The 24,971-nt window shown below is 42.2% G+C and overlaps 2 protein-coding genes across 4 annotated transcripts in view; one reads left to right on the forward strand and one right to left on the reverse strand.

Moving 5' to 3' along the window:
* Jmy (junction mediating and regulatory protein, p53 cofactor) overlaps positions 1-16,546 on the forward strand; it is a 90,459-nt gene extending 73,913 nt beyond the window's left edge. Inside the window, exons 8-12 of one of the 3 annotated variants that reach the window (XR_010050588.1) lie at positions 3,904-3,999; positions 5,100-5,718; positions 7,082-7,392; positions 8,311-8,361; positions 11,464-16,546. Coding sequence is in view for 2 of the 3 variants with exons in the window: in XM_063258409.1 (XP_063114479.1) it covers positions 3,904-3,999; positions 5,100-5,718; positions 7,082-7,389 (1,023 nt within the window). In the remaining variant the exon portion in view is untranslated. Of the gene's footprint in view, positions 1-3,903; positions 4,000-5,099; positions 5,719-7,081; positions 7,404-8,310; positions 8,362-11,463 lie in introns of all 3 variants that reach the window. The other 2 variants (XM_063258409.1, XM_063258408.1) reach the window with 2 other exon arrangements.
* A 4,044-nt stretch (positions 16,547-20,590) lies between these two features.
* The window catches only part of Homer1 (homer scaffold protein 1), a 167,340-nt gene continuing 162,959 nt past the window's right edge, over positions 20,591-24,971 (reverse strand). The window contains exon 10 of the mRNA XM_063258414.1: positions 20,591-21,388. Within this exon, the coding sequence (XP_063114484.1) occupies positions 21,379-21,388 (10 nt within the window). The 3' untranslated portion in view covers positions 20,591-21,378. The remainder of the gene's footprint in view (positions 21,389-24,971) is intronic.

The raw sequence follows: 24,971 nt of genomic DNA on the forward strand, positions 1-24,971 counted from the left end.
TCCTTGAAATCTTTGAGTGTAACTTCATATACTGTAGCATCAAACATATCAAGACAATGTAAAACCATTCAGGAGAATGACAGTATTACAGGGTATTTAGAACCAACTAACAGAAAATGAACAATGGTTTCTGTATTATCTCCTTGTCTATAAAAGTTTTTGTTTATATTATCACATATAATAAAATCCGATAAGGTGCAACATGTTAAGACCGATGGAGAAAGAAGAACAAAAGCTTGATAGGACTTCAAAACAAGATGATATTAAATCAGCACTAATTATTATGATGTCTTGTTGTCTCCAAAATAGCTGTTCCTATCATCCAACCTTCTCTGCCTCATTTCTGTTGAGCTCTTTTTCTGTCATTAGTTGTCAGTTTGTCTTCTTCATTTTGCTTTCTGCTCCATTCATTGTGGCCTCTCTGCCACTGTTTCTGGAATCTTGGTATTTTTCTTTTTTAGAATGTCCTGCAGTATTCTCTGTAGAGTTGAATTGGTGGTTGCAAATTCCCCTAGTTCCTCTTTATCCTGGAAGCACTTTGTTTCTCCATTAATTTCTAGGGATAGTTGTGCAGGATATATCAATCTTGGCTGTCAGTTATTATCTTTCAAAGCTTGAATTATTTCCCCCACACTCTTCATGATTTGATGGTTTGTGCCAAGAAGTCTGCTGTAATTTTGATGGGTGTTCCCTTGTAAGTGATCTGTTTCTTGTCTCTGACGGCTTTTAATAATCTGTTCTTAATATTGGATTTCTGGAATTTTGATTATTATATGCCTGGGTGTAGTTCTGTTTGTGTTGTAGGTAGCTGAGGTCCTGTATGCCTCATACATCTGAGTATCTTTACCTTTTGCTAAATTAAGGAAATCCTCCTGGATTGTTTCTGTGTATAGCCTTTGTAGTTCATTTGTATGTGTCCCTACTTCTTCCTTTACGTTCTTAATTCTTAAGTTATAGATCCTCTTATCATCTTCTAGCCTTTGTGTTATTGCTGTTTGTTTCCTTGGTTTTTTTCTTTTTTTTTTTTTTGGTCTTTCTCATTTTTATCGGTACCAGGGATTAAACTCATGACTGCCTGCTTGCAAGGCAGGTGCTCATGCCACTGAGCTAAATCCCCAACCCCTCCTTGTTATTTTTAAGAAGTTTTTCATTTCATGCTCCCACATTCCAGTTCAGATAATCTATCCTTAGTTTCTTTCAAGCTGTTATACCAGCTTTCAATAGAATTTTTAGTTTCCTGGTAATCTCCTTGAACCTGCTTCACGTATTCTATGTTTTCTCTGTTTTCTCCATCAAACAATTCTCCCCTTTATTTCTCTTCTTTCATTCCACCATCTGTTTTTTCTTGGGAGTTGCTTAGCATTTCTCTCACGATTCTACTTACATCTTGCTTTACTTCGTTAAGTACTTCACTTTTGAACTCGTCTGTGAGGTTCTGGAGAAATGGCTTTATGTCTATTGGATTTCTGATATTGCATGTTTTCTGTTCTCATTCTCCTTTGCATTTACCTTTCCTGGATCAGTGTTCTCAGGGTTGGGGACCGAGGACCCTTTCTTGTTGCCTCTTCTCATATTTTTTGTTCCTTCCATATAGGCGTAAGAGGCCCAGTGTCTTTCTTCGTCAGTTACAGTTTGTTTGAATCTGCCGGCTAGGCGTTCCTGCCCACTGCAGTGTACTAGGGAGACAGACCAGGGCAGCGTATGTTGGGCCTGCCCCTCCACATCAACCTGCTGAAGGCTTCACTACTAGGGTGCACCGCCAGGTGCTGGGACCTGGTTTGCGCTAGCCTACTGGGTCTTAGTCTGCGGCTTTACCCAGGTTAGGTGTTCCCCACCAATCCTGCTTGAAAGGGGAATATGCAACTAATGTCACTGCAGCATCCTGTTCTGGCTAGTCTGCCCGGTCCCAGAATGTCTTCTGTTGGAGCCTCCTAGTCTATGAAAGGGTCCCCGTTCCTCTCACCGCAGGTCGATGCAGGGCTCCCCACCAGTCCTGCTCTCAACTCCATTCGCCGATTCCCACTCGTTTCTATCCCTGCTGTGCAGATTTCAGACGCAGCAGGGGCAGAAAATTCAAATCACAGTGTCCAGAGGCGCAGGTTCCAGCTTCGGTGCTGAGATTTTACCGGTCATAGCATCAGGATTGCATTTCCAGTTGGTTTCTCTCAGCTTAGTTTGTTCCTGGGTCGACAGGGTATATCTCCCTTTGCTTAGGACTCCTCACACCGCACAATTCCTGGATTCTAAGCTGGCTATCTCAGAGAACCTCCATAGCTGCTGTTATCTATCCACCGTGTTCTCCCGGAAGTCCAACTGCCTGTTTTTAATTAGAAGGTTCTAGTTCAATGATTATTCTAGTGGCAGTCATTGATGATTCAAACAATGCTCAGTTTCCTTTTTTAGTAATGTAGGAATTTGTTTAGGTTTTGCTTATTTTATACTGCTCTTTGTATTTTTTGTCCATGTATATATATTTTAGGCTCTGAGATGTTTTATATCCTTATATAAATATTATGTTATTAAATTATATCTTACTCAAACTAATTAGCCCATCACATAACTTTTTGGTGGTTCTCATCCATAGTTTTCATGACCCAGCCTGTTTTTAGAAATTGAAGAGAAGCAAATGTCATCCTCCTGGCTTCCCATTACCAAGGTTCTCCCTGACAAGATGCTGTCCAGAGAAAGCTATGGGAATGCAGGACACAGAAGAGCATTGAGTGGATTTCAAAAAGAAGATGGGAAAGGATGGGAGAGAGGCAGATCAGTTTCTAAGTGAAATGACCAGATTTACTGACTCTCCAGTATTTGAATAACAAAGCAGGAAAACAGTCACAGCTAGTTTACCTACTGGAGAGTTGGCTCCCATCTGTCTGTCATTTGTAATTTAGATGCATTCTGTCAAAATAAGATTATGTTACACACCTTTTAAGTGACTCAGCAAGATGAGAAAAGTTTTAAATTTCTGAATAGGTAACTGCCAGCTATGTGGTACAGTATTAAGCCAAATGATTTGTGAATAGTGTTTAAAGCATATTTTGTTTTGTTTCATTTAAAAAAGGGTCTTAACTTTGTAGACCTCAAAGTCATAACAACCCTCCTACCTCCGCCTTCTAAATGCAGGGATTACAGAGAAGCATTATTTTCTCTACTTGCTGGTTATTTTGGTAGAAATATGTATACTATCTAAATCTAAAAGTTGCTAACTTTTAGAAAAATTTCTAATTTTTCCAATACTGGGGATGGATTCCTAGGCTCTTTGCAGAGATTTACTATATCCCCCATCCTTTTTTAGGCAGGTTTCACTAATCACTATGTTGCCTGAGCTGGATTGCAACTTGGTATCCTCCTGCCTCAGCCTCTCAAAATGCTGGGATTATAGGATAAGCCACCACATCTGGCTTATTATTATTTTGGTACTAGAAATCAATCTCAGGACCTTGCGCTTGTCAGGCAGGTGTGTATGCCATGTGAGCCATATCCCTGGACCTTAATTTTATTTTTAGAGTGAACTGTATTTGAATTAGCAAAATATGGTATCTTAGAAGTATTTATTCTAAAATTGTTTAATATCAAACCAAGATAAAAGCAATTTTTAGTTCAGAGAAGATTACATTTTGGTTCATTATATGAGTAAATTTGTGAAACAGTGACTTGTGTTAAAGCTTTGCATTTTAGGCCAGGAGTCATACTACACACCTGTAATCCCAGCACTTGAGAAGCTGAGGCAGAAGGATCATGGGTTTGGAGCCAACCTTGATTACATATGGTGACCTTGTCTAACAAAGCAAAACACAATATGTTCAGTAGAACATATCAGGACTCAAATCTGTGCTATATTGTAAGAAAACCCTCCCTGCCCTGCCAGCACCAATATAGTCAAAAATTGTTATCATTTACCAGAAAAGAGAAAGATTACATGATGAAGAGGGGAAAAAAAGTACCTGGGTAAGTCAGGAGAGGCAGAAGACGCTGGACAGACTCCGGACATTCAAACAGGTAATGAATGCCATGTGACCTGCTTGCTTTCCCTTGCCTTTTCTGTTTTTGTGTTCTTTTTTTTGCTTTGTTTTTTGTTTTTGTTTATTTGAGACAAGGTCTTGCTATGACCTCTGTACTGGCCTTGAACTCACTATATAGCCCACACTGGCCACATACCTCACAGCCCTCCAATGTCAGCCTTCTGAGTGCTGGTATTTCAAACATGTGCCCCCATGCCTAGCTTTCACTGCTATCAGACAGTTGCACATGCATTTCTATTGTAAGGTTTCTGTGGTGTTCCTTTTTAAAACTTTGTTCTCTCCACACACACATTTATATTATTATTTATTTATTTATTTGGACACAGAGTCTTACTCTGTAGTTTAAGCTGGCTTTAAACTCATTATATAGCCCAGACAGGCCTCAAACTTGCAGTGATCTTCCTGCCTCGGTCTCCGTAGTACTGAAGCCTCACCTTATTCCTCTGGACCACAGGGTCCCCTCAACAGAGCCATGTGAGCTTCAGGCAGGCCCAGGCATCATGTGGGAGAGAGGGGTGGCAGGCACAACTAACAGAGGCTGCTGAGGAAGTGATGCCCACAGCATTTCTCACAGGCCTGACCAGGGCTTCCCACGTGAAAGCAGCATGGGGAGGCTGCTGCCCAGCAGCATCACACCGTATCCCTTTGTCTTCAAAGGGCATCCTAACACACCACGTAGTCTTTTAGAAAACCTGTAAGCATTTGAAAAGACCAGTAGCATAAGTTTTATTATGTTGCATATTTTATATCCAATTTATTTTTCCATTTAAATCAGTAGTTCTATACATTTTTGTTAATATTATCTGACTGGACAGTTGATAATGTCAGTAGATTAGAAGAAACCAGGCCTTACCAAATCTCTGATAAACAGTAAAAGGATTATGGTAATTGCTTGAGAAGTATTATACATTGGTATTCATATTTTGTTGCTTCCCTGAAAAATCAGGTGGGATCCAAAATAACCTTTGAATTGAAAGAGGACATATAAAAAAAAAAAAAAAGAGGACATAACAGGCTTTGTTCACATGTCATGGTTTTAGTGTAACCACCCCCGTTGTACTCATTTTTGCTATTTAGAAATATCCAGGGCAAGTCATACTCAAGTCAACCAGGTTACGGCTGGCTCATGCAAGGAGGAGGAGCACAGCAAGCCCTGCACCCCGGGAGGACCAGTGTGACTCTACACCCGGGCCCCAGCAGGCAGAGCCCCCCAAGCAGGAGGGAGGCTGCGGCCAGCCTGGGCCACCACAGATAGCAGCACCCCAGGGTCTCCAGAGCCTCACTCAACTTGAAGACTCTTCCCTAGCACAACTTGAAAACACGTCATTACCTCTTAGTGGGGTCACCTCTGAACCACCTCCCACTGCATCCCTTCCACTGTTGACTAGTAATGACCTCAAACTACCTTCTGTCATGGCACATCCACTACCAACGCCGGTTCTGCCCACACCCCTGCCGCCACCACCACCACCACCACCACCACCACCACCACCTCCGCCTCCGCCTCTGCCTGTCCTGAAGGACAGTGCTGTCACTGCAGAGACACTGGAGACAGGGTCGCCCAGAAAGGATGGGACTGAGAAGAGGATCCCAAAGTCAGCCAACGCACCCTCAGCACACCTCTTTGACAGCAGCCAGCTGCTCAGTGCCCGGAGAAAGCTCAGGAAAACCACAGAAAGCTTGGAGAGGAGGAGAGGTAAGCTCTGCAGATGTTTGTGTGATCGCTTGCTAGACACAACCACCTGCTATATAGAGCTCAAGACATTTATTGATAGCACACAGGTCTCAAGGTCCCATCAGAGGAAAATTCTTAATAGTCCAAAGAAACAAACATGTACAGACACACAGATGTAGACCTTCACCAGACATTACTGTGTTGATATTTTCTGACATGATGACATTTGACCTATTTGGTGGTGGTTCCTTTGGTTCTGTAGAGAAAATCTGATTTTAAAACTAGAAAATAAAGTACTTATGGGATGGGAGTGTGGCTCAGCAGTGGGACACTTTCCTGGCTTGTGTGAGATATGTTCAGTCCTCAGAACTAGGGAGAAATGGGAAATACTCTAGGAAATGGAGAAGAGCCAGGCAGGGTGGCACACACTGTAACCCTCATTCTCTGGGAGGCTGAGATAGGAGGGTAGTATGTTTGAGTCCAGCCTCGACAATGCAATGAAACCCTTTCTCAAAACAGAAAATGTAGTGGGCCAGTGAAACAGCTCTGTGGCATAAGCACTTGCCTGGCAAGCGCAAAGTCCCCAGTTTGATTCCTGGAACTGAAAGAAAGGGAGGAAGGGAATAAATATAGGGCTGGAAGGAAATACAGTGCAGCAGCATAAGTGCCTGCCTGGATTTCAAGACCTGGTACCAAAAAAAAAAAAAAAAAAGATAGATATGTAAAGGCCCTGGGTTCCATCCCTGGAACCATGGCAAGGGTGGTAGAGAGACATTAGCAGATCATGAGACATTTGGTCACATTTTGGTATTAAGTACCTTGTTATAGTCTTTATAAAAATAAAGGCAAAGAATGGAGAGAATGTGTACAGTTTATTGCATGTCAAACACACTTCAGTAAAGTTATTCCCAAAAATATGAGGAAAGAATCTCCTGACCTTTGAGAAGCTTTCAGTTTACCTAGGACAAATTTGTATGAAGCAGTTTGCATCTCACATGTAATTGGAGAGAATATTCTATAAAATATTTCTTACCACAATCTGGGTAAAATTTCAGAGCATGGTCCCCCACAGTGAGTGGATGGTCCATTTTTGGGGGTAGACGTCTAACCCAGGAGTCTCCTCAGTCCTGAGGCTGCTTCCAGCTCAGCCAGCTCTCCGCTGTGCCTTGCTCTGGGAATATGATGGAGGAGCAGCAGTATTTGCCCTCTAATTTTTCAGGATTTTTTAAACAAGAACAAAATAGGGCCCCTTCCACCCTGAGAGCCTCTTTCCACTGTTGCTGGCTGCCTTTGTAACTGGTATTTCCACATCTGGGTGGTTGTAGTCCAGAATGCCAGTGGTCACAGAGTTTGACTTTAAGCTGTTTTGTTTCATTTTCCAAAGTGAGCTCGCCCATGGATGAGGTGCTAGCATCCTTGAAGCGTGGTAGTTTTCACCTGAAAAAAGTTGAACAACGAACTCTGCCTCCTTTTCCTGATGAAGATGATAGTAACAATATCTTGGCACAAATAAGGAAAGGAGTCAAATTGAAGAAGGTACAGAAGGAAGTTTTGAGAGAGTCTTTCACACTACTGCCTGACACAGACCCACTAACACGGAGCATCCACGAAGCTCTGAGAAGAATCAAAGAAGCATCCCCTGAATCGGAGGATGAGGAGGAGGCCTTGCACTGCACAGACTGGGAGAACTGATGGGTAAATGGCACGTGGTCTTTGGTATCATTCAGTGAAGGGTTTATATTGCTTGATGGGGTCCCATATATCTTGAATCTGAGGCCCATTGGGTATTAAACAGCCTTCCTGTAGCATGGATTATAGATTTGTAAATTTCAGATCTTAATTCTGTAGTTTACTGAAACTAACACAAAAGGTACTTTTGAAGACTATATGTAAATGCTATTTTTTATATTTTGCTTATTAAGAATTTCTACGGTACAGCTATAGCTCAAGTAAAGTGACAGTCTCACTCTTCCTTAAACAAAAATGGGCTTTTTCTAACTGAAATACTTCACTTAACATGTTTTGAGTTTTCATGTCTTAGCTCCCTGCAAAGGAGTTTTCTAAAATCAGTCTAGTAAAATTGTTGCATTCTCTAGTTATGTAGCCCTCTGCACTCCTCTCCCTTTCTCTCCCCTCCCCTCCCGTCAGGCAGCATTTCATCTGTCTTTTGAACAGGGTTTCATTATGCAGTTCAGGCTTGCCTACAACACACTTTGTATTCCAGGCTGGCCTTGAACTCTTAGCTGTTCTCCTGCCTCAGCCTCCTTAGTGCTGGGATTACAGGTGTGTGCCACCACACCCAGCTGATTATGTGGCTTTCTAAACCTTTAAAACTACTCTAGTGCATCACAGTTAGTTACTGCACTGTCTGCCTACATTCAGGGCTGTGGTTCACAAATATAGGAGACTGGCATACATGATCTTGAGGCTGCTTGCATGCATGCATTCCTTTTAATAAGCTAGCTGCAGTATGTAAAGTGGCACAAATTATCCAGTCAATGCAGGTGCCACAAACTATAAATAAGGTAGTATGCAGGAATGGGGGACAGTCACCGTCAAGATGCAGTATCTTGTATAGACTCATTGTTGTTATTCATTCATTCCTTTCTTCAGCATTGACCAAAAAGGAAAAGGGAAACACCAAGATCTGGAGGGAAATTAAAGGTATTTTAACTTATTAGTTAAAAAACCATGATTCATAACAGTATTCTAACCTGGAACTTGTTAAAAATGAGGATTTCTGGCTTTGAGAGATTCTAAGAAGGTAGTATATGCAGATACACAACTGGATTTTGAAGACTTGGGACAAAAAATGTAAATTATATCAGTTTTTATATATTTATTACCTTATGAACAATGTTATTTGGTCATATCTCATGTTTTTCTATGGACACAGGTCCAAATCGGAAAATTGGCCCTCTTAGTCCCTTTCCAACTGCCATACCCATTGACATCTGTACCACTCTTAACACAATGAAAATCACACTCTTCTTGGTCTGTGTCACCACATTATGGTCAGTAGTATTCTGTCCAGCAGTATTTTGGTCAATGCTGTTACATAATAGGAGCCTTAATTATAATCACTTTATATGGCTATTTTTGGATCCCAAAATAATTCAAAACTCTTTGCTTATCCATAGGACACTATGCTTTGTAGAGGAGTGCCATTCTGTACGTATATGTGTGTCTACTTCATATGTAGATTACTTCCTGCTTTATAATTCTTGCTACTTACTGTATTATCTCCTCCTGCTTGTAGCTTTTCAGGTTGCTGCTTAAGCCTGAACCTAAAGCTGCTATGGTTTTGGTTTTGGGTTTTTTTGTTTGTTTTTCTTTTGGTTTTGTTCCAAATCTATTTTATTTCAAGAAGAAAATTTAAAAACATCAATCAGGCGCAACAGTGGTACATACATTGCACATTGTTGTCCCCAAATCATTTACCCAGAGTGCAAGACATCTGTATTCAATTGTCCATGCAATATCAACACAAATCTTTCTCTTCAGTGGAGTCAAAGAAATCAGTAGTATAACTGTCTTAGCTATCTTTTTTAATATATACATATACATATGTTGTTTCTTTCAGCATCTAACACTTGAGACAATATGATGTTTACACACGTGCATGTGATTTGTTTCACTTATGAGTATAGTTTCACATTTCATCCATTTACCTATAAAAGTCTCAAGTTTATCCTTTTGTCTGAGTAATACAAAAACTACTATTTTGGCACTGGTTAATTCCATAGCTGGGCTTTTGAGATCATGTGTATATTGCTCAGTTCTTTCATTACCACTGGCCTGCTATGACCTCCTCCTGGCACACTCAGCTGTCATGGTCATGTCTGTCTTCTCCCACTACCAGATCTACCAGATGCATAGACATTAGAAAGCAGTGGAATTCTATAACTCACCTGGCAGAAGGGTTATTTACAGCTGCTGGCTGAATGGTTAGTGTGAATCTCAAACACTGAGCAGAGTGCATCTTGGTATGCTGCTTTAAAAGCTGCATAGGACTGTGCTGGAAGATGTGTAGGGTGACTGTTGATGGCTGCTGTGTTGTACAGTAGTATACAAGGTCAGGGCCAGCACACTCTGTAAACACTGAGTGAACCATAGACTGTTGTGGTTGTACCCAGACAACTTAGGGGAGTGGTGAATCACTGCTTTGTGACTGGACAATAATTATCAAAGGCTCTTAACTTTTAGCCGTAGGTTGTATTTCTTAAAGATTTTTAAACTTAGATATGCTTTAAGTCAACTAGTTTGTCATAACTCGTGAAGTGCACAGTGGGGGTCTAGGCTGGGGCTGCTGCTTGAGGCTAAGCACTGAGTGAAACAGGGAGCCATGGGCACAGCTAACAGTGCTTGTCCTCTTCCTTCTATCTTCCCCTCTCTCCTCCTCCGGGGGCTTTAGACAGGCGGAAGTGCATTCAGTTACAGACTATAACCACTCTCCACAGTGATTCCCATGGGAATTTAAAAAAGGAGCCTGTGAAATTGAGTTGACACAGTGAAGCCAAAATGGTACCTTTAACGTGAAACCTGTGTACAGTCCACATGCTGTTGTGGCCTCCCCCTCATTCCTGTTGCCACGGCCATCTGTGAGTGGACCTACAGTTGCTCACACTGAGCATTGCGCCAGCCCACCTACCTCTGGGGAGTGTAAAGCTTTCGGAATCCAGGTCTGCTTCTCAGTGCAATCCTTACTTCACATTTATTGATTGGACTTCTCAATTTGGTTGTATTTCATGGTTAAAGTGTAATGTTCCACCAAAACAAAAAATTTATTTCTTGGGAAAATGTTGTATGTGGTTTGAGATGCTAAATTTAAATCAAACTAAAAAATGTAATCTCATTCATACCACCTTTCAGGTGCTCAGTAGCCATATGTTGTAGCTATAGTCTGTTCAGGTGTGTGTTAGTTTCCTGGCTGATTGGTCTTCTGTATGTGTATTCCTGTACCCGAGAAAGCACATATATCTTAACATAGTACTTTGAATAATACAACTGTCCTGGTAAAGTACTGACTTTTTTTGTTAATTGATTGATTAAGACACAGTCTTGCTATGCTGGCCTCAAATTCTCTATGTAGCCCAGGCCTGCTCTTGAATTTGGAGTGATCTTCCTGCCTCAACCTCCCAAGTACTAGGATTATTATCATGTACCCCTTCTCCTAGTTTAAAGTATTGATTTAAAGACCGTTTTCTGTCCTGTTCCCTAAATAGCTTGTTAAAGCAAAAACAGGTCAGGTGTTGTGGTACATGCCTATAATCTTCAGCATTCAGGAGGCCAAGGCAGGAGCATCATCAAAAGTTTGAGGCAAGCCTGGGCTACAAAGTATCTTCCAGGGCAGCCTGAACTGCACCAGGAGACCCTGTCTCTAAAAAATAAATCAGTATATAAAGCCCCAAAACAGTGTCTATTGAATTTTAAAGACACCATTTAATATTCTTACCCTGCTGGCAATTTATAGAGTGCATATATTAGATTGAATTTCCTTACTAAGTTTTGATACAATATTAGGAAAAAAATAAAAATGATTGTACCAGCTTTTTAAATTATCAAAGTCTGTAGTTTAAAATATTTTTATTTTGTTTTGTTTTTGCAAACATGTTCATTTTTAAAGGGCCTCCTGTTTGACCTGTTGTATAAATGTGAAAGAAGCCCACGTCTGCCCTGGATGTTGCATAGGGCTGCAGGGTACATGCAGACACGCTGTCTGTAGAAAGAGGCTTTTCTAAAATACACTTTATTGTTTTGTTTCAGACAGCTGACTTGAGACACGAAAACTGTCTGCGAAAGAAGATTGGTTCTGATTCTTTTGGAAAACAGTAGTTTAAACAGTTTGTCTCACAGTTGGATTCCTTAGACCCAGAGTATGCTGGCTCAGGTGGTGTGAAAGCAGAAGTGAGCACAGCTGGCAGTTCGTTGCCAGTCACCCAGCAGATGGTGGGAGCAGGGTCAGGTGGGCAGTGCTTGTGGCCCCAGTGGAGGGCAGGCCTTCTTCCACTGCCCAGCGTGCCCTGCGATGCTGGCTACCTACACTCAGTCACTGCAGCTGGAAGCACACTGGGCTGACAGTGTTTGCTTCTCAGCCATCTTGAGTACAGACAGAAGTCTGCTGAAAAATGCAGAGCTACTTCCAGATCGGTGTAGAGAGTGACGCTCTGAAGAGGAGACGTTGGGGACGCTGGAGGTCAGAAAGTAAATGCACATCAAATGGAAATGCACTTAAACTTTTTACATTACTCTTCTCCAAAAGAATCTTCATAAAGATGCTCACCACCTGAGAAGCCAATGGAAATACACCTGTTAATGTGTGTACCACAACATTTAACAAGGCATATTTTTAGAAGGACACACAGTCTTATACTTTGTAAGGATTTGAAGTTAAAATTTCCATGCTTTTTTTTTTTTTTTTGGTCTTTTTCGCTTTTATCGGTACCAGGGATTGAACTCATGACCACACACTTACAAGGCAGGCGCTTATGCCTGCTAAATCCCCTATTTCCATGCTTTTAAATAGCTCTTCATAATTCTGAATTTATAGTAGTTTGAATTTTATGTATATCCTTGTTTGTGAGAAGCAATACTTCATGATTTGATAATATTTCAAATTTCTTGTCTTTTTTTGAACTTGATCTCTGTAACTTACGACTTTCCTGTTGAGAATCAAAAATCAAGATTCAGGAATAGGGATACAAACCATTTTTATCATGCACCATTTTTAAGTTTTTAATTTACTCCACAGTGAAAAAGCATGTGCTCCACAAAGATGCAGAGGGGACCATCAGCAAAGCTTCTTCAACTGCATTTCACTGTCTCCAGATGTTTTGAACGGAACTTTGGAGAGAGCCCTTACTGTTATCACAGAATTTTAAGCATATATGCACAATTCTAGGGTTGCTGTAAAGAAGACTGAAGGGAACCTCTGTGAGTGAAATTGTTGTGGTTGTCAGCCAGATTGGCATGGACTTGCACAAAGGTAGATGTGTTGTATGTAATTTACAGCATTCTGTAGAGTGTGATTCTGCACGGGACAGGTCTTGGCTTTCCTGTTGAGATGTTAGGGCTGAAATGTCAGGAAATTTATTGAGAGCTTAAAGCTGGTCTAACCCCAGAAAACAGAACTAAAGTCACAGTTCTTAGAGTATTGAGTATTCCTAGAGAACAAATGTTCATGTTCTTGACATTTTTAAATGTTCTTTTCTTTAAAATAGTTGTGGAAAAGTATCCTGACAGTGGGTTCTGTAAGACACGACCTTTCTGTGCTAATGTCAGTGACCTGTTCACTGATAAGAGCAGAACACTCCTGCACAGCATTTTCAACACTGGTTTCTTTCCCCGCATATTTCACACAGCTCTTCTGGAAAGATCAGAATGTAGACCTAATGCACAGACTTGATCCCAAGATGAGAGGGCAAGTGGGTATCCTTTATAACTTTAATAACACATTAAAGTATGGTTTTTAACCCAAGGAAGAAACCATTTGTTAGAATGTTAATATATTTGGACAATTTTAAAGTAAATGTAAAAATTTAGTAAAAATCATGTGCTGGTTTTATGCATCCAATTTTGCATGGATTCCATATCCAGGTTTTTGGATGTTGGTTCATAACCTAAGTTTTATTCATTTATTTTAACTTTAGAAGAAAATACAGAATTATCAAAAAAAAAAAAAAAAAAAAAAAACCATGGAAACGATATGTTGAGAGAAAATTGCTGCCATTTAGTGTAACCATGGGATGCCATATAAAACAGCTCACTTAAAAAGACCCTGTGGTTAATCCCACACCGGCCGGCACCTGTGCAGGGTGCTGACAGCCAAGACAGGGTGGGGCCTGCCCCCTCCTATTCCCAAACAGTGTTGGCAGCCAAGGAGGAGCTGCCCGGCACACACACTAACCTGCCTCAGTTCAGCTTTATGGACTGGGGTGTGTGGTGGGGAAATCCGGGTTCCTTAGTCCACAGAATTGATGAATTACAATAGGACACACCTTTGTAGTCATTCACAAATTACGTTAAAATTTCTAATGACTAGGGGCCACTTGTCCATCAGGATGAGATTTTACTAGTTGAACTTAGGATTTTTAAGGGACTTTTAGAACCACAAAAAACATGTAAGGGTGTTAAAACCCCTTTCCCCCATGAGGATCTTTGGCTTTAATATTAAATTTGTATATATTTGGTTTTGTGATACTTACAGATGAACACGTTTCCATGTCCAAACTTGCGTGCATTTCTCATATGGCTCAGAATATTTGACCATTCTGTTTATGTTAAGGTATCATTTGTATATCCACAAACAGCTGCTGACTTTTGCTGAATCAACTTAGGAATTAATTTACCAATCTGGTCTTGATTGCGATATGTGTAAAATAGTAGATCATGACTTGAGGATGTTTTTAGTTCATGCTGATGCTCACTTGAATGTCAGTTTAAAATATTCCCCTACTGGCAACCAAATGTGTGTCTGCATAGCAGCATTCCCTGGGCAGGAGCAGCCCCACTGGCTTACCCTCCTGACTGCTATCTCACAGCTGTGAGGAGAACCTTGCTGGTTGAGGATTTTGAAGGACAAACCATTGTCTCTTTCTTGGGAAGTGTAGATACAGGCTTATTGAGTTTCTGAGCAGCATAAAAATAATTCCTTAGCTCTTCACTATGGAACCAAAGCGTTCTGCTGTGAAGTGCAATTTTACAGGGTCACGGGAGGCAGTGCTGTGACCAAGGGGCAGTATTTCCATGGAGGACAGGGGCACCTTTCCCATTGCAAAAGTACTTTCGTTTCCTCTGTGTTGGGGTTGGGAAGATCCTTGTTTCTCCAAGCTGAACTAGGATTGGCCCCGTATGGCACAGCTGCACTGTGCCATAAAAATGTGCTGAGTGGGGTGCACGCTGCAGCCACTGTAGACACAATGAGCCACACTGTTTTAAAACAGATGTATTAAAACAGATGGGCAGCCTCTTTATATAAAATGGGACCAGAGCACAGCTAACACACTTAATTTTATACGTTCCCTGTACCTAGTTTCAAGTCCATTTACTGTTTATATTGTCAATGCTTCCAGCCTAAAGAAAATTTTTTATAAGCACATGGGTTTTTAGCTTTACTGTCTAAATAAACTTGGTGTCATAACAACAGACAGCACCCTGTGAAACAGTACTGTTGGGTCTTTTACTGGCCTTTCAAGGAGTTAGGATATCTTATACTTTGTCAGGTTATTTGTATGACAAAACACAGACCAAACAACTATAAAAACATTGCAGAATCCTACAGACAGCTTGTTAAAATGCAGCCATTTGATAGTGAAAGCATAGATCTGTAGTTTTACCTAATTCTTACACCGAATATAAATAATATAAAGTGAACTGTAACATTTTATTTCCCATTTATTGCCTGTCACAAAAAAAAGGGCTGTGCTTACTGTGGGAGGACTGAGCAAGCAGGTGCACTTTGGATGAGGACGAGAGGCAGAGGGAGGTGCCTGGCTCCCAACCTGGCAACAGTGTGCTATTTTTTATCCTATAAACACAGTGTACCACAGTTTTTCCTGCAACATGAATTTATAATGTTGCCTGAACTGTCATATTTGTAAAGCAGAGGTTTTTAAAGGTGGGGGAGAGGACAGAGTGTGTATTAATGTGTACACACATTAAATGTTTGCCCATTTAATTATTTATGTGTTTTTTCCAGTTTTCTGTATTTCCCAGACTAAACGTGCAGCTTGCATTTGCAGCATGTCATTCCAGGTGTGTGACTGCTCGCCACTCTGCAGACAGTCACCGTGCCACACTAAGATGGAAGGTACCTCTGAGAGCCACAGGTTAAAAAGATATGGAGATTAGGTCACACTGGATCTCAAAGAAGTCTTGTTTTGAGAATTAGGGGAAGTTTGCTTTTTTGTCTTTTAAATTCATTTACAACAAAGAATGACTCAGCTGGGGAAGGTAGAGTGGGTAGAAAAGATGAAAAGCAATGTTTAGATGAAAAGCACGAGTGTCGGATTATAGAATTGTTTTAACGGGTTTTTTTTTTTTTTTTTTTTTAACTTGCATGTTCTGTGGCTAACTATCCGAGTATAGGTAGGTATTCCAGCTTCCCCAATACTCACTATTTCTAAGAAGTCTCCATAATCACCAGGCAGCATTTCCAGGATGGGCAGAGAGGACAACCCAGTCCTCTCTCCTGACTTCTGCAGCTTTGACAAACTCTGGTGTCTCACGGGGTTTCTCACTGTGCTGTGTCTTGCCAGGAAGGGCGTCAGATGTGTGGTTCATGACAAGTGGAAGGTCGTGGATCATTTTGCATGAGTAAAGTTCCTTAGAGCTAATGAAACTGACATGTTTCCATCCATTCTGGGTAAACATCATACTGGCAAACTGACTTAGCATTTACTAGCTTAGTGCAATATTAGAAAGAAGCAGAAACACTAGCACGTTGTACTTGGCTTCATGGGTGGCTTTCTTACCACAACATTAAGTGGACAATGCATAGTGGATTGTAAATGCACCTCCTGCAGATTTACAAGAAATATGCTCAGTTAACATTCTAAAGTATTAAAAGTACAAAGAAAACACTAAGCAAGCATCTATAGCAATACTACAAAGCCTACAATAATTGTTTTGACTGTTGCCTTTTGCTCATTAGTGCAAATTTTCTGCATTGTAATTACTGTATTGCTTTGTATTTCTTGTTTTTTACACCTGAATTGAGAGTTAAGTACTTGTCCACCAAGTATTGCAATCAATCACTTTTCTCTTGTTATACATGCGATGTAATAACATACAGTTTTGGTGCTTAACAATATTCCTTTTTTCTTTAATAAAGGGTATTTATTTGAACTAAGCTGGTTGTGCTTGTTTCAGTTAGCATTGTTGTTAGGTATTCTAAGTGATAGGTGCTCTTTGTAACACAAGATGGTGCAGGACCCAGAAGCTGTCAACCTGTACTGGGGCTCTTCGTGAGCATTGACAAGAGTATGTAACAGCATCATTTGTTGTTGTTTGAGTAAATACACACAAAATTTGGAAATACTGATTTCCAAAATTGGAAGGTTTTTAAATACAGTGAAGCCTTGATTTGTGAGCATAATTCATTCCAGAAACACCATTATAAATCCAAAACACTTGCATAGCAAAGCAAGTTTCCCCGTGACAGATAATGGAAACAGATGATTTATTTTACAACCCAAAAATGCATAAAAGTGATTACAATACTGTAATAGAATACAAACTATAAAGAGAAACTGCATTTCTGTTGGAAACCTCTGTGGCCCATGTGAGAAAGACAGGGTTACCATGCAGGACAACTGCTCGCGTCTGCGGGGATCACTGCTCTCTGCTCACTCAAGACTCTGTGCAGCTCTAGCAAAGGGCCTGACCCACATATGCCTTTGCCTCCCTCCTTCTGAGGACTTCATAGAAATGCGATGCTTATGCTGCTGCAGCCTTATTTAGTTGGTGCTTTCTATAAAATTTTCCACCATTTCCTGCATTTGACACAGTTCCCGAATCTCACTTGCAGTGGGGGCTCTCTCAGCCTTTTCCCCTCCTCCTCCTCTGCAGTTGGGATCAATCCCCTCCCCTCTGTATCATTACTTGTCGCTGCTGGGAGGCATCACCCACCGTCCTGTAAGGAGGAGGAAGAATCAGCTCAGTTAAGGTCATGGTCATGTGATGTTTAGTGTCACAGTACTTGTAAGATTTACTCACGTTATCAAGAGCATTAATCAAGTCAAGATTTTTCAGGAATGTTTGCTGGGCCAGGATATAGCTCAGAGGCACAGCATCTGTTGTGCACAGTGCCAGGCCCTGAGTTTGATTCCCTGTAACGTGCAACGCCCCTCTGCCAAATGGGTTTGCAGAATAGATTCCTTGCAATATAGACTTTTACTGTCCAGTACTTTTCAGTAATCAATTTCTGGTTGTATAAATTGGGGGAGACCATGAGGTCAAACTAAAGAGTGGGGCCTAGCAGACACTGGCTGCATCTGTCAGAATAAGACCAAGGGCAGCTCAGGAGTTTTGAGGACCACATGATTGATAACCACCTGATAAAGCAGAAGGAGGGTTAAGGTGGATTTTTGCCCGAAGCAGGGAAGCCAATGAAAACTGCTCCCCTCTCTGCTGCTACACAGAGCAGGGGATTGAACCCAGGGTCTTCACACTGAGCAGCATCCCCAGTTTATTTTTGAGACTAGCTAAATTGCCTGTGTTGTTTGACCTTGTCATTGTCCTGCCTAAGCCTCCTACAGTGCTAAGGTTGCAGGTGTGCACTGCTATGCCTGGCTTCATCCTTGTAGTAAACAAATCTCATCACTACACAGTAGAAGTTATAGAGAAGACGAGGCTTCCCTGGTCACTTTCATCATGGTAGTTTGGTAAGAAAGTGGTGTAAGGGTGAAGAGGGGACAGCTGGCTTCTGGGTGAGCCTGTGTCTGTGGGAGTCCCAAGAGTGTGTCCCTAGCCAGAATAAAGTTTTCAGTAAGCTCCTTAGGTAAACAAGTGCATTGAGGTCCACAGTCATTAAGCAGAAAATGAAGTACTGATTTGGATGCCCACATGCCTCTGCCCTTGGCATGGAGGTCTCTGGGTCTAGGGCTCTACAGAGGCTCTGTGCCCAGCACCACAGTCCCTGTCCTCAGGAGCGGCTCATGGCCCCACGCATAGGGCGCATGCATCTGCCATGGAGAGGGGAGCAGTGGCCAGGCCTCTCTGTGACACCCTGGGCCGTGGCGTGGGCAGCAATGCATTTCCTGGACCTTGAGAGGCTGTGAGCCTGGCTCTAAGCGGGATCACTGAGGGCCCAGCTGGGGCCCAGTTGGAGCGGGCGGGACTGGGCTTCTGGAATGGTGAGCGGAGCGTTCGCTGCATGGTCCACAGTCCCATTGCCTGTAGGAGAACCATGGAGTAAAAGGTGATGACCAAGAGACACTTCCAGCTACCAAGAAGGGTCCATTTTAGACAGGAAATATTTTGAGTCTACTTCTGCAAATGCAAATAAGCATGGAAACTGAACGTGGTCATTTGCACCATGTGCAGCTTGCAGAGCTGCTGAACCCCTACGATGCCTCTGGCTGCAGCACGCAGTGGTGTCAGTTGCCTCAGTGCAGCTCAGAATCAACACCTCTGAGTCAGGCCCTCACACGTGGAGTAGGAAGAGTGGGCCTGGGGTCCAGGCTGAGGCCAAGGCACACCTTGGGCCTGCATGTGGAGTTGAGGAGGGGTCTTGCCCGGCTCCAGCTGGTAAGCACAGTCACTCACAATTCTCAGTTTCCTCCTTTGAGGCTTAAGTGGACAGAAGCATCCAGGATTCACTCTGAGACTCCTGTCCTGTGACTCTGTGAGACACCACCAGTGCCAGCTGCTCCAGTGGACATTGACACCAGCCTGTGCCATTCAGTCACAACACTGAATGGTGTGCACTGGAGCAGGCCAGGCAGAGTTGCAGATGATATGTGTCGCCACCTGGTGCACTCGGGGCACTGTCGCCATGGGTGACTCTTCTCTGGGCTCAGAGTGTGCCTGGGAATTCACCCGAGCTGAAAAGCGAGAAGGCTCTGGTCAGGACACCCATGGGTCCTCGTGGTAGTGCTCTACTCAGAAGCTTCACTCCAGATTGCACCACAGGCTCACCCAGACTGCCTGGGGTCCAGAACATCTTCCAGGATGCCTCAAGCTGGGATCATCAATGTTAACTTGATACCATGTAGCCCCTCAAATTTTTCTGCCGCCCATTATGTCTTTCTTGCAAGCTTCAGATTTAACAATAAGCAACATAAAAAATTTCTACTACTAACTTGATTGAAAACTTACATGTGACACCAAGTCTTCACGTGAACGTGGTTTTTTTTTGGGGGGGTGGTGGTACTGGGGATTGAACTCATGACCTCACACTTGCCAGGCACACGCTTATACCACTGAGCTTAATCCCCAGCCCATGAATGTGTGTTTTTATTTTTTCTGAGTAAGTAGCTTGAGGTAGAATGACTGTTATCTGCTGGATATGTTTAATGAAAGGTCTCAGAATAGACAAACTCACAAGCCACCAAGGGCAGCGTTACTCTGAGAGAGTTCCATGTCACACTGGAGCTTCTGTGTTAGCTCTTTTGGACTCAGAGGTATCATTCCCCTCATTTCCAGAGAAAAAAAACCAGAGCTGGGAGGTGAGGCCCCTGCCCAAATGCTCACAGGCCGCACCTAGGTGGGCAGCAGGCCACAGGTGGAGCAAGGTACTCTAGGTACTGCTAGTGCTGCCACTTGCTCAGGCCCAGGCCTCTGGCTACAGAGCAGCCACAGCCCGAGATGACCCTTGTGATCATTTATATCCCTAAATGTCTTCACCCTAGCTGCCAGGATGTCACTGACCGGTGGGGAGATGCCCTTCTCCCAGGGCCAGCACCCACAGAGGGCTGGGGTGGGGGACAGGGGTGGGGGATCCAGTGCCTGTCCCAGCTGCTCACTCATGGAATGCAGAGCTGCTAGTAGTTCGAAGTTCGTTCAAGTGGCTTCTATGCAAATATCTGTTCCCTTTGCATTTTAATTTGTAATAAAAATGGAAAATCTGTAATTGACCAACTTTTTCTTATTCCAAAACACAACCTCAAAAATTCTAGTTAAATATCAAATCTGGGGTAAACATGGCAGATAGATAACAGCAGGCTACAGAGGATCCCTGAAGACAGTCAACTTCGATTTCAAAATAACAGCATGGGGAGTCCCAAACAGAGGGAGATGAATATTCTTGATCCAGAAAGAAACTAAAATGGGAAGAAGCAATCAAACAGTACTGGTGCTACTATTGGAACAGCTAAAAGCTCGGTGCCCCCACTGCAGTGTTGTCTTAGTTACTTTATGCTCGTCACTGAGACAAAATACCTGAAGCCCAAAGTTGGGAAAGGAAAGGTTTATTTCTTACAGTTTTTGGAGGTTTCAGTCTACACTCAGTTGGCTCCAAGACAGGCAGGTATGGCTGGGCTGCAGTTCATGGCAGCCGACAACAGCAAACTCGAACCAGCAAAGAGAAAAACACACCTTCTTCCTGCCATTACATCACATCCTGGCTCCACCCCTATGTGGGTGGAGCACTGACACCATCAATCCAAGCACACTATACAATGAACCATCACATATGAACAATGCAAACTCATGAGGCCTAGGGGACACAATCATAAACCATGACAAGTGTCCATACTTGCACAACTGTGACTTATGCAATGGCCTGAAATCCCGACGCTTTGACCCACTAGAAATACAGTCACAATGAGGTTGGGGGTCGGTGAGCCAAATGGAGAGCTGAGCTGGTGGGAAACCTGCATCAACCTGCGGTGAGTGCTGGGAATAAAACCATTCCACAGAAAAGGGGGCTCCAACAGACAACATTCTGGGACTGGGCAGACTGGCAAGAACAAGAAGCAGGGACTAGTCAGTTGCTCCCTTCTTGGCTTGGCTTGGGTCATACCCTTGGCTGACATCCAACAGTTTACCCCAAACCAATTCCCTACACCTGGCATACACTAATGCAGTGAAGACCTCAGCAGATTGACTGACCTGGAGGGGAGGGACCAGCATATGCTGCTCCTGTTTGCACCTCAATAGCAGCCAGCAGTGGATAGGATCATTTAGCCAGCACGCTTCAAAGGAAGAATCATAACCAACAAAGAAAGAAACTGGGGTCTTCTATATATACCTGTATGGAAGAAACAAAAAATATGAGAAGAGGAAGCAAAAAGAAAAAGTCCCCATCCCCCAACCCTGAGAACATTGACCCAGGACAGGTAAATACAAAGGAGAATGAGAACGGCAAACATGCAATATCAGACACAACACCAGTGGACATAAAGAGATATATTCGGTACCTCATAGACTAGTTCAACAGTGAAATATTTAGCCAAGTAAAGCAAGATATAAGATTAATAAAAGAGATGCTAAGCACCCCTCAAGCAGGCACAGACAGAAGAAGGGAAAAACTCAAACAAAGGAGAGAACCATTTGATGAAGAATATAAATAAAATATAGAATACATGAAGCAGATTCAAAGAGATTATCAGGGAATTAAAAAAACTGGAAAGATGGCAAATCTGCTTGAAAGAAACTAAGGATAGATTATCCAAACTGGAGGACAGTTTAGCAATGTGGTATTATGAAAGGAAAAACTTTTAAAAAATAACAAGGAAACAAGCAGTAACAATAAAAAGGCTAGAAGATGACAAGATGATCTATACCTTGAGAATAAAGAATGTGAATGAGGGGGCTGGGGATTTAGCTCAGCAGCATAAGCACCTGCCTTGCAAGTAGGCGGTCATGAGTTCGATCCCCAGTATCGGTTTAAAAAACAAAAAAAACAATGTGAATGAAGAAGCAGGGTTGCAAACAAAGGAACTACTAAGGAAACAATTAAGGAAAACTTCCCAAACATAGGAAAAGGAAATGATATTCAGAAGTGAGGCATACAGAACTCCAACCCCTTACAACCAAAACAGAGCTACCAGGCATATAATAATCAAGATCCCATAAATCCAATATAAAAACAATATTAAAAGGTGCCAGAGACAAGAAACAGATTACTTACAAGGGAACATCCATCAGAATTACAGCAGATTTCTTGACACAAACCATCAAATCAAGACAAGCCTGTAGTAAAGTATTCCAAGCCCTGAAAGAAAATAATCTCCAGCCCAGATTGATGTACCCTGAAAAACTATTGTTAGAAATTAATGGAGAAACAAGATGTTTCCAAGACAAAGAGAAACTGGGGAAATTCATGACCACCAATCCTACTCTACAGAGAATTACCTCAGGATATTCTAGAGAGAGAAAAGTACTAGAATTCCAGGAACAGTGGCAGAGAGGCCTCAATGAATGGAGCAGAAAGTGAAATGAAGAAGACAAGCAAACAACTAATGGCAAAAAAAGAGCACAACAGAAATGAGGCAGAGAAGATTGGCTATAATATCTAATATAGATGGCCTTGATACACTAAATTTTTAAAAAAAGAGAATCACAGGCAGAGTAGATCAGGAGGTAGGGTCCACTGAGATGCTCTTCATAGGAAATATAAATAACCTGAAAAAGGCTATATGGACCGAAAATCAAATATGAGAAAACAATGCTCTATATGACAGGGAACCAGAGAGTAATAGGAGCAACTCAACTAGTAAATGAGAATAGGTGGGAAAGACAGGCTTTAATAGGTAAAGGAATATAATTAGAGATCAAGTTCAGGAGGGAGAAGGTTTGGAACTACTTAGGTAAATAGCAGGTCTCCCCCTGCACAAATTTAAAACCAAGGGTGTTGGTGAGACCCAAAAATGCACAGTATTCCCTGGGGGTGTCAAAGGGGAGAAATAGTCTTTAAAAAGGCAGCAGAAGGAGGAAAGATGGCAGATAGATAACAGCTGCCTACAGAGGCTCCCTGAGATAGTCAACTTAGAATTCAACATAATACAGTGTGGGGAGTCCTGAACAGAGGAAGATGAATTCTCTAGTCCCAAAAAGAAACTAAGGTGAGAAGAACCAATCAAACATACTGTCGCAGTGCTATTATTGGAACAGCTAAATGTTCAGTGCTCCCAATGCAGCAGGTGACTTGCTGAGCCATCCAAGATCTCGCTGCTTTGACTTACTGGAAATGCAGTCACACTGAGTTCCAGGGTTGACCACCTGAACGGAGAACTGAGCTGCATGGGGAGCCTGCATTGAACTGTGGTGAGTGACAGGAGTGGAGCTATTCCACAGAAGGGGGGGCTCCAGCAGATGACATTCTGGGACCGGGCAGGACTGGCAAGTACAAGGGGCAGCAGTGACTTCAATCAGGTGTTTCCTTCCTGAACAGGATTGGTGGAGTGAGGTTGGCCTCGGTCACACAACCTGGCTGAGACCCAATGGGTTATCTGAAATCAAGTCCCTACAGCAGTGGCACACACTAACCTAATGAAGGCCTCAGAAGTTTGACTGATCCGGAGACGAGGCAGCACATAGTACTACAGTGAATGACTCAGCAGTTTGACTGATCTGGAGGAGAGGGGCCAGCATATGCTGTCCCTCTTTGCAACTTACTAGCATACTGCAGTGGGAAGCCAGCGGGCTTCAGAAGAATTGTAACCAACAAAGAAAGAAACTTGGACCTCCTGGAAGAAACAAAAAAGATGGGAATAAGAAGCAACAAGAAAAAGTCCCCATCCCCCAACCCTGAGAACATTGACCCAGGACAGGTAAATACAAAGGAGAATGAAAACAGCAAACATGCAATATCAGACACAGCACCAGTGGACATAAAGAGATATATTCGGTACCTCATAGACTAGTTCAAAAGTGAAATATTTAGCCAAGTAAAGCAAGATATAAGATTAATAAAAGAGATGCTAAGCACTCCTCAAGCAGACACAGACAGAAGGGAAAAATTCAAAGGAGAGAACCATTTGATGAAGAATATAAACAAAATTTAGAACACATGAGGCAGAATCAAAGAGATTATCAGGAAATTAAAAACTCTATGAGGGGCTGGGGATTTAGCTCAGCGGCATAAGCGCCTGCCTTGCAAGCAGGCAGTCGTGAGTTCGATCCCTGGTACCAATGAAAGGAAAAAGACAAAAAAAAAAAAAAAAAAAAACCCTCTATGGAATGATGGCAAATCAGCTTGAAAAAACTAAGGATAGATTATCCAAACTGGAGGACAGTTTTGCAATGTGGGATTATGAAAGGAAAAACTTTTAAAAAATAACAAGGAAAGAAGCAGTAACAATACAAAGGCTAGAAGATGACAAGATGATCTATACCTTGATAATAAAGAATGTGAATGAAGAAGCAGGGGAACAAACAAAGGAACTAAAAAGGCTATTCACAGAAACAATTAAGGAAAACTTCCCAAACATAGGAAAAGGAAATGATATTCAGAAGTATGAGGCATATAGAACTCCAGCCACCTACAACCAAAACAGTACTATACCAAGGCATATAATAATGAAGATCCCAGAAATTCAGTAGAACAGAGTATCAAAAGCTGTTAGAGACAAGAAACAGATAACCTATAAAGGAAGGCCCATCAGAATAACAACAGACTTCTCAACACAACCATCAAGTCAAGAAGAGCCTGGAGCAAAATTCCAAGCCCTGAAAGAAAGTAATCTTCAGCCCAGATTGATATACCCTGCTAAACTGTCTCTAGAAATTAATGGAGAAAGAAGATGCTTCCAAGACAAAGAGGGACTTGGGAAATTCACAACCACCAATCCAGCTCTACAGAGAATACTGCAGGGCATTCTAGAGAGAGA

The sequence above is a fragment of the Cavia porcellus genome, unplaced genomic scaffold, assembly GCF_034190915.1.
Source record: "Cavia porcellus strain 051 isolate PalLab524CR breed Dunkin Hartley unplaced genomic scaffold, mCavPor4.1 scaffold_11, whole genome shotgun sequence".
NCBI classification, from domain to species: Eukaryota; Metazoa; Chordata; class Mammalia; order Rodentia; family Caviidae; genus Cavia; species Cavia porcellus.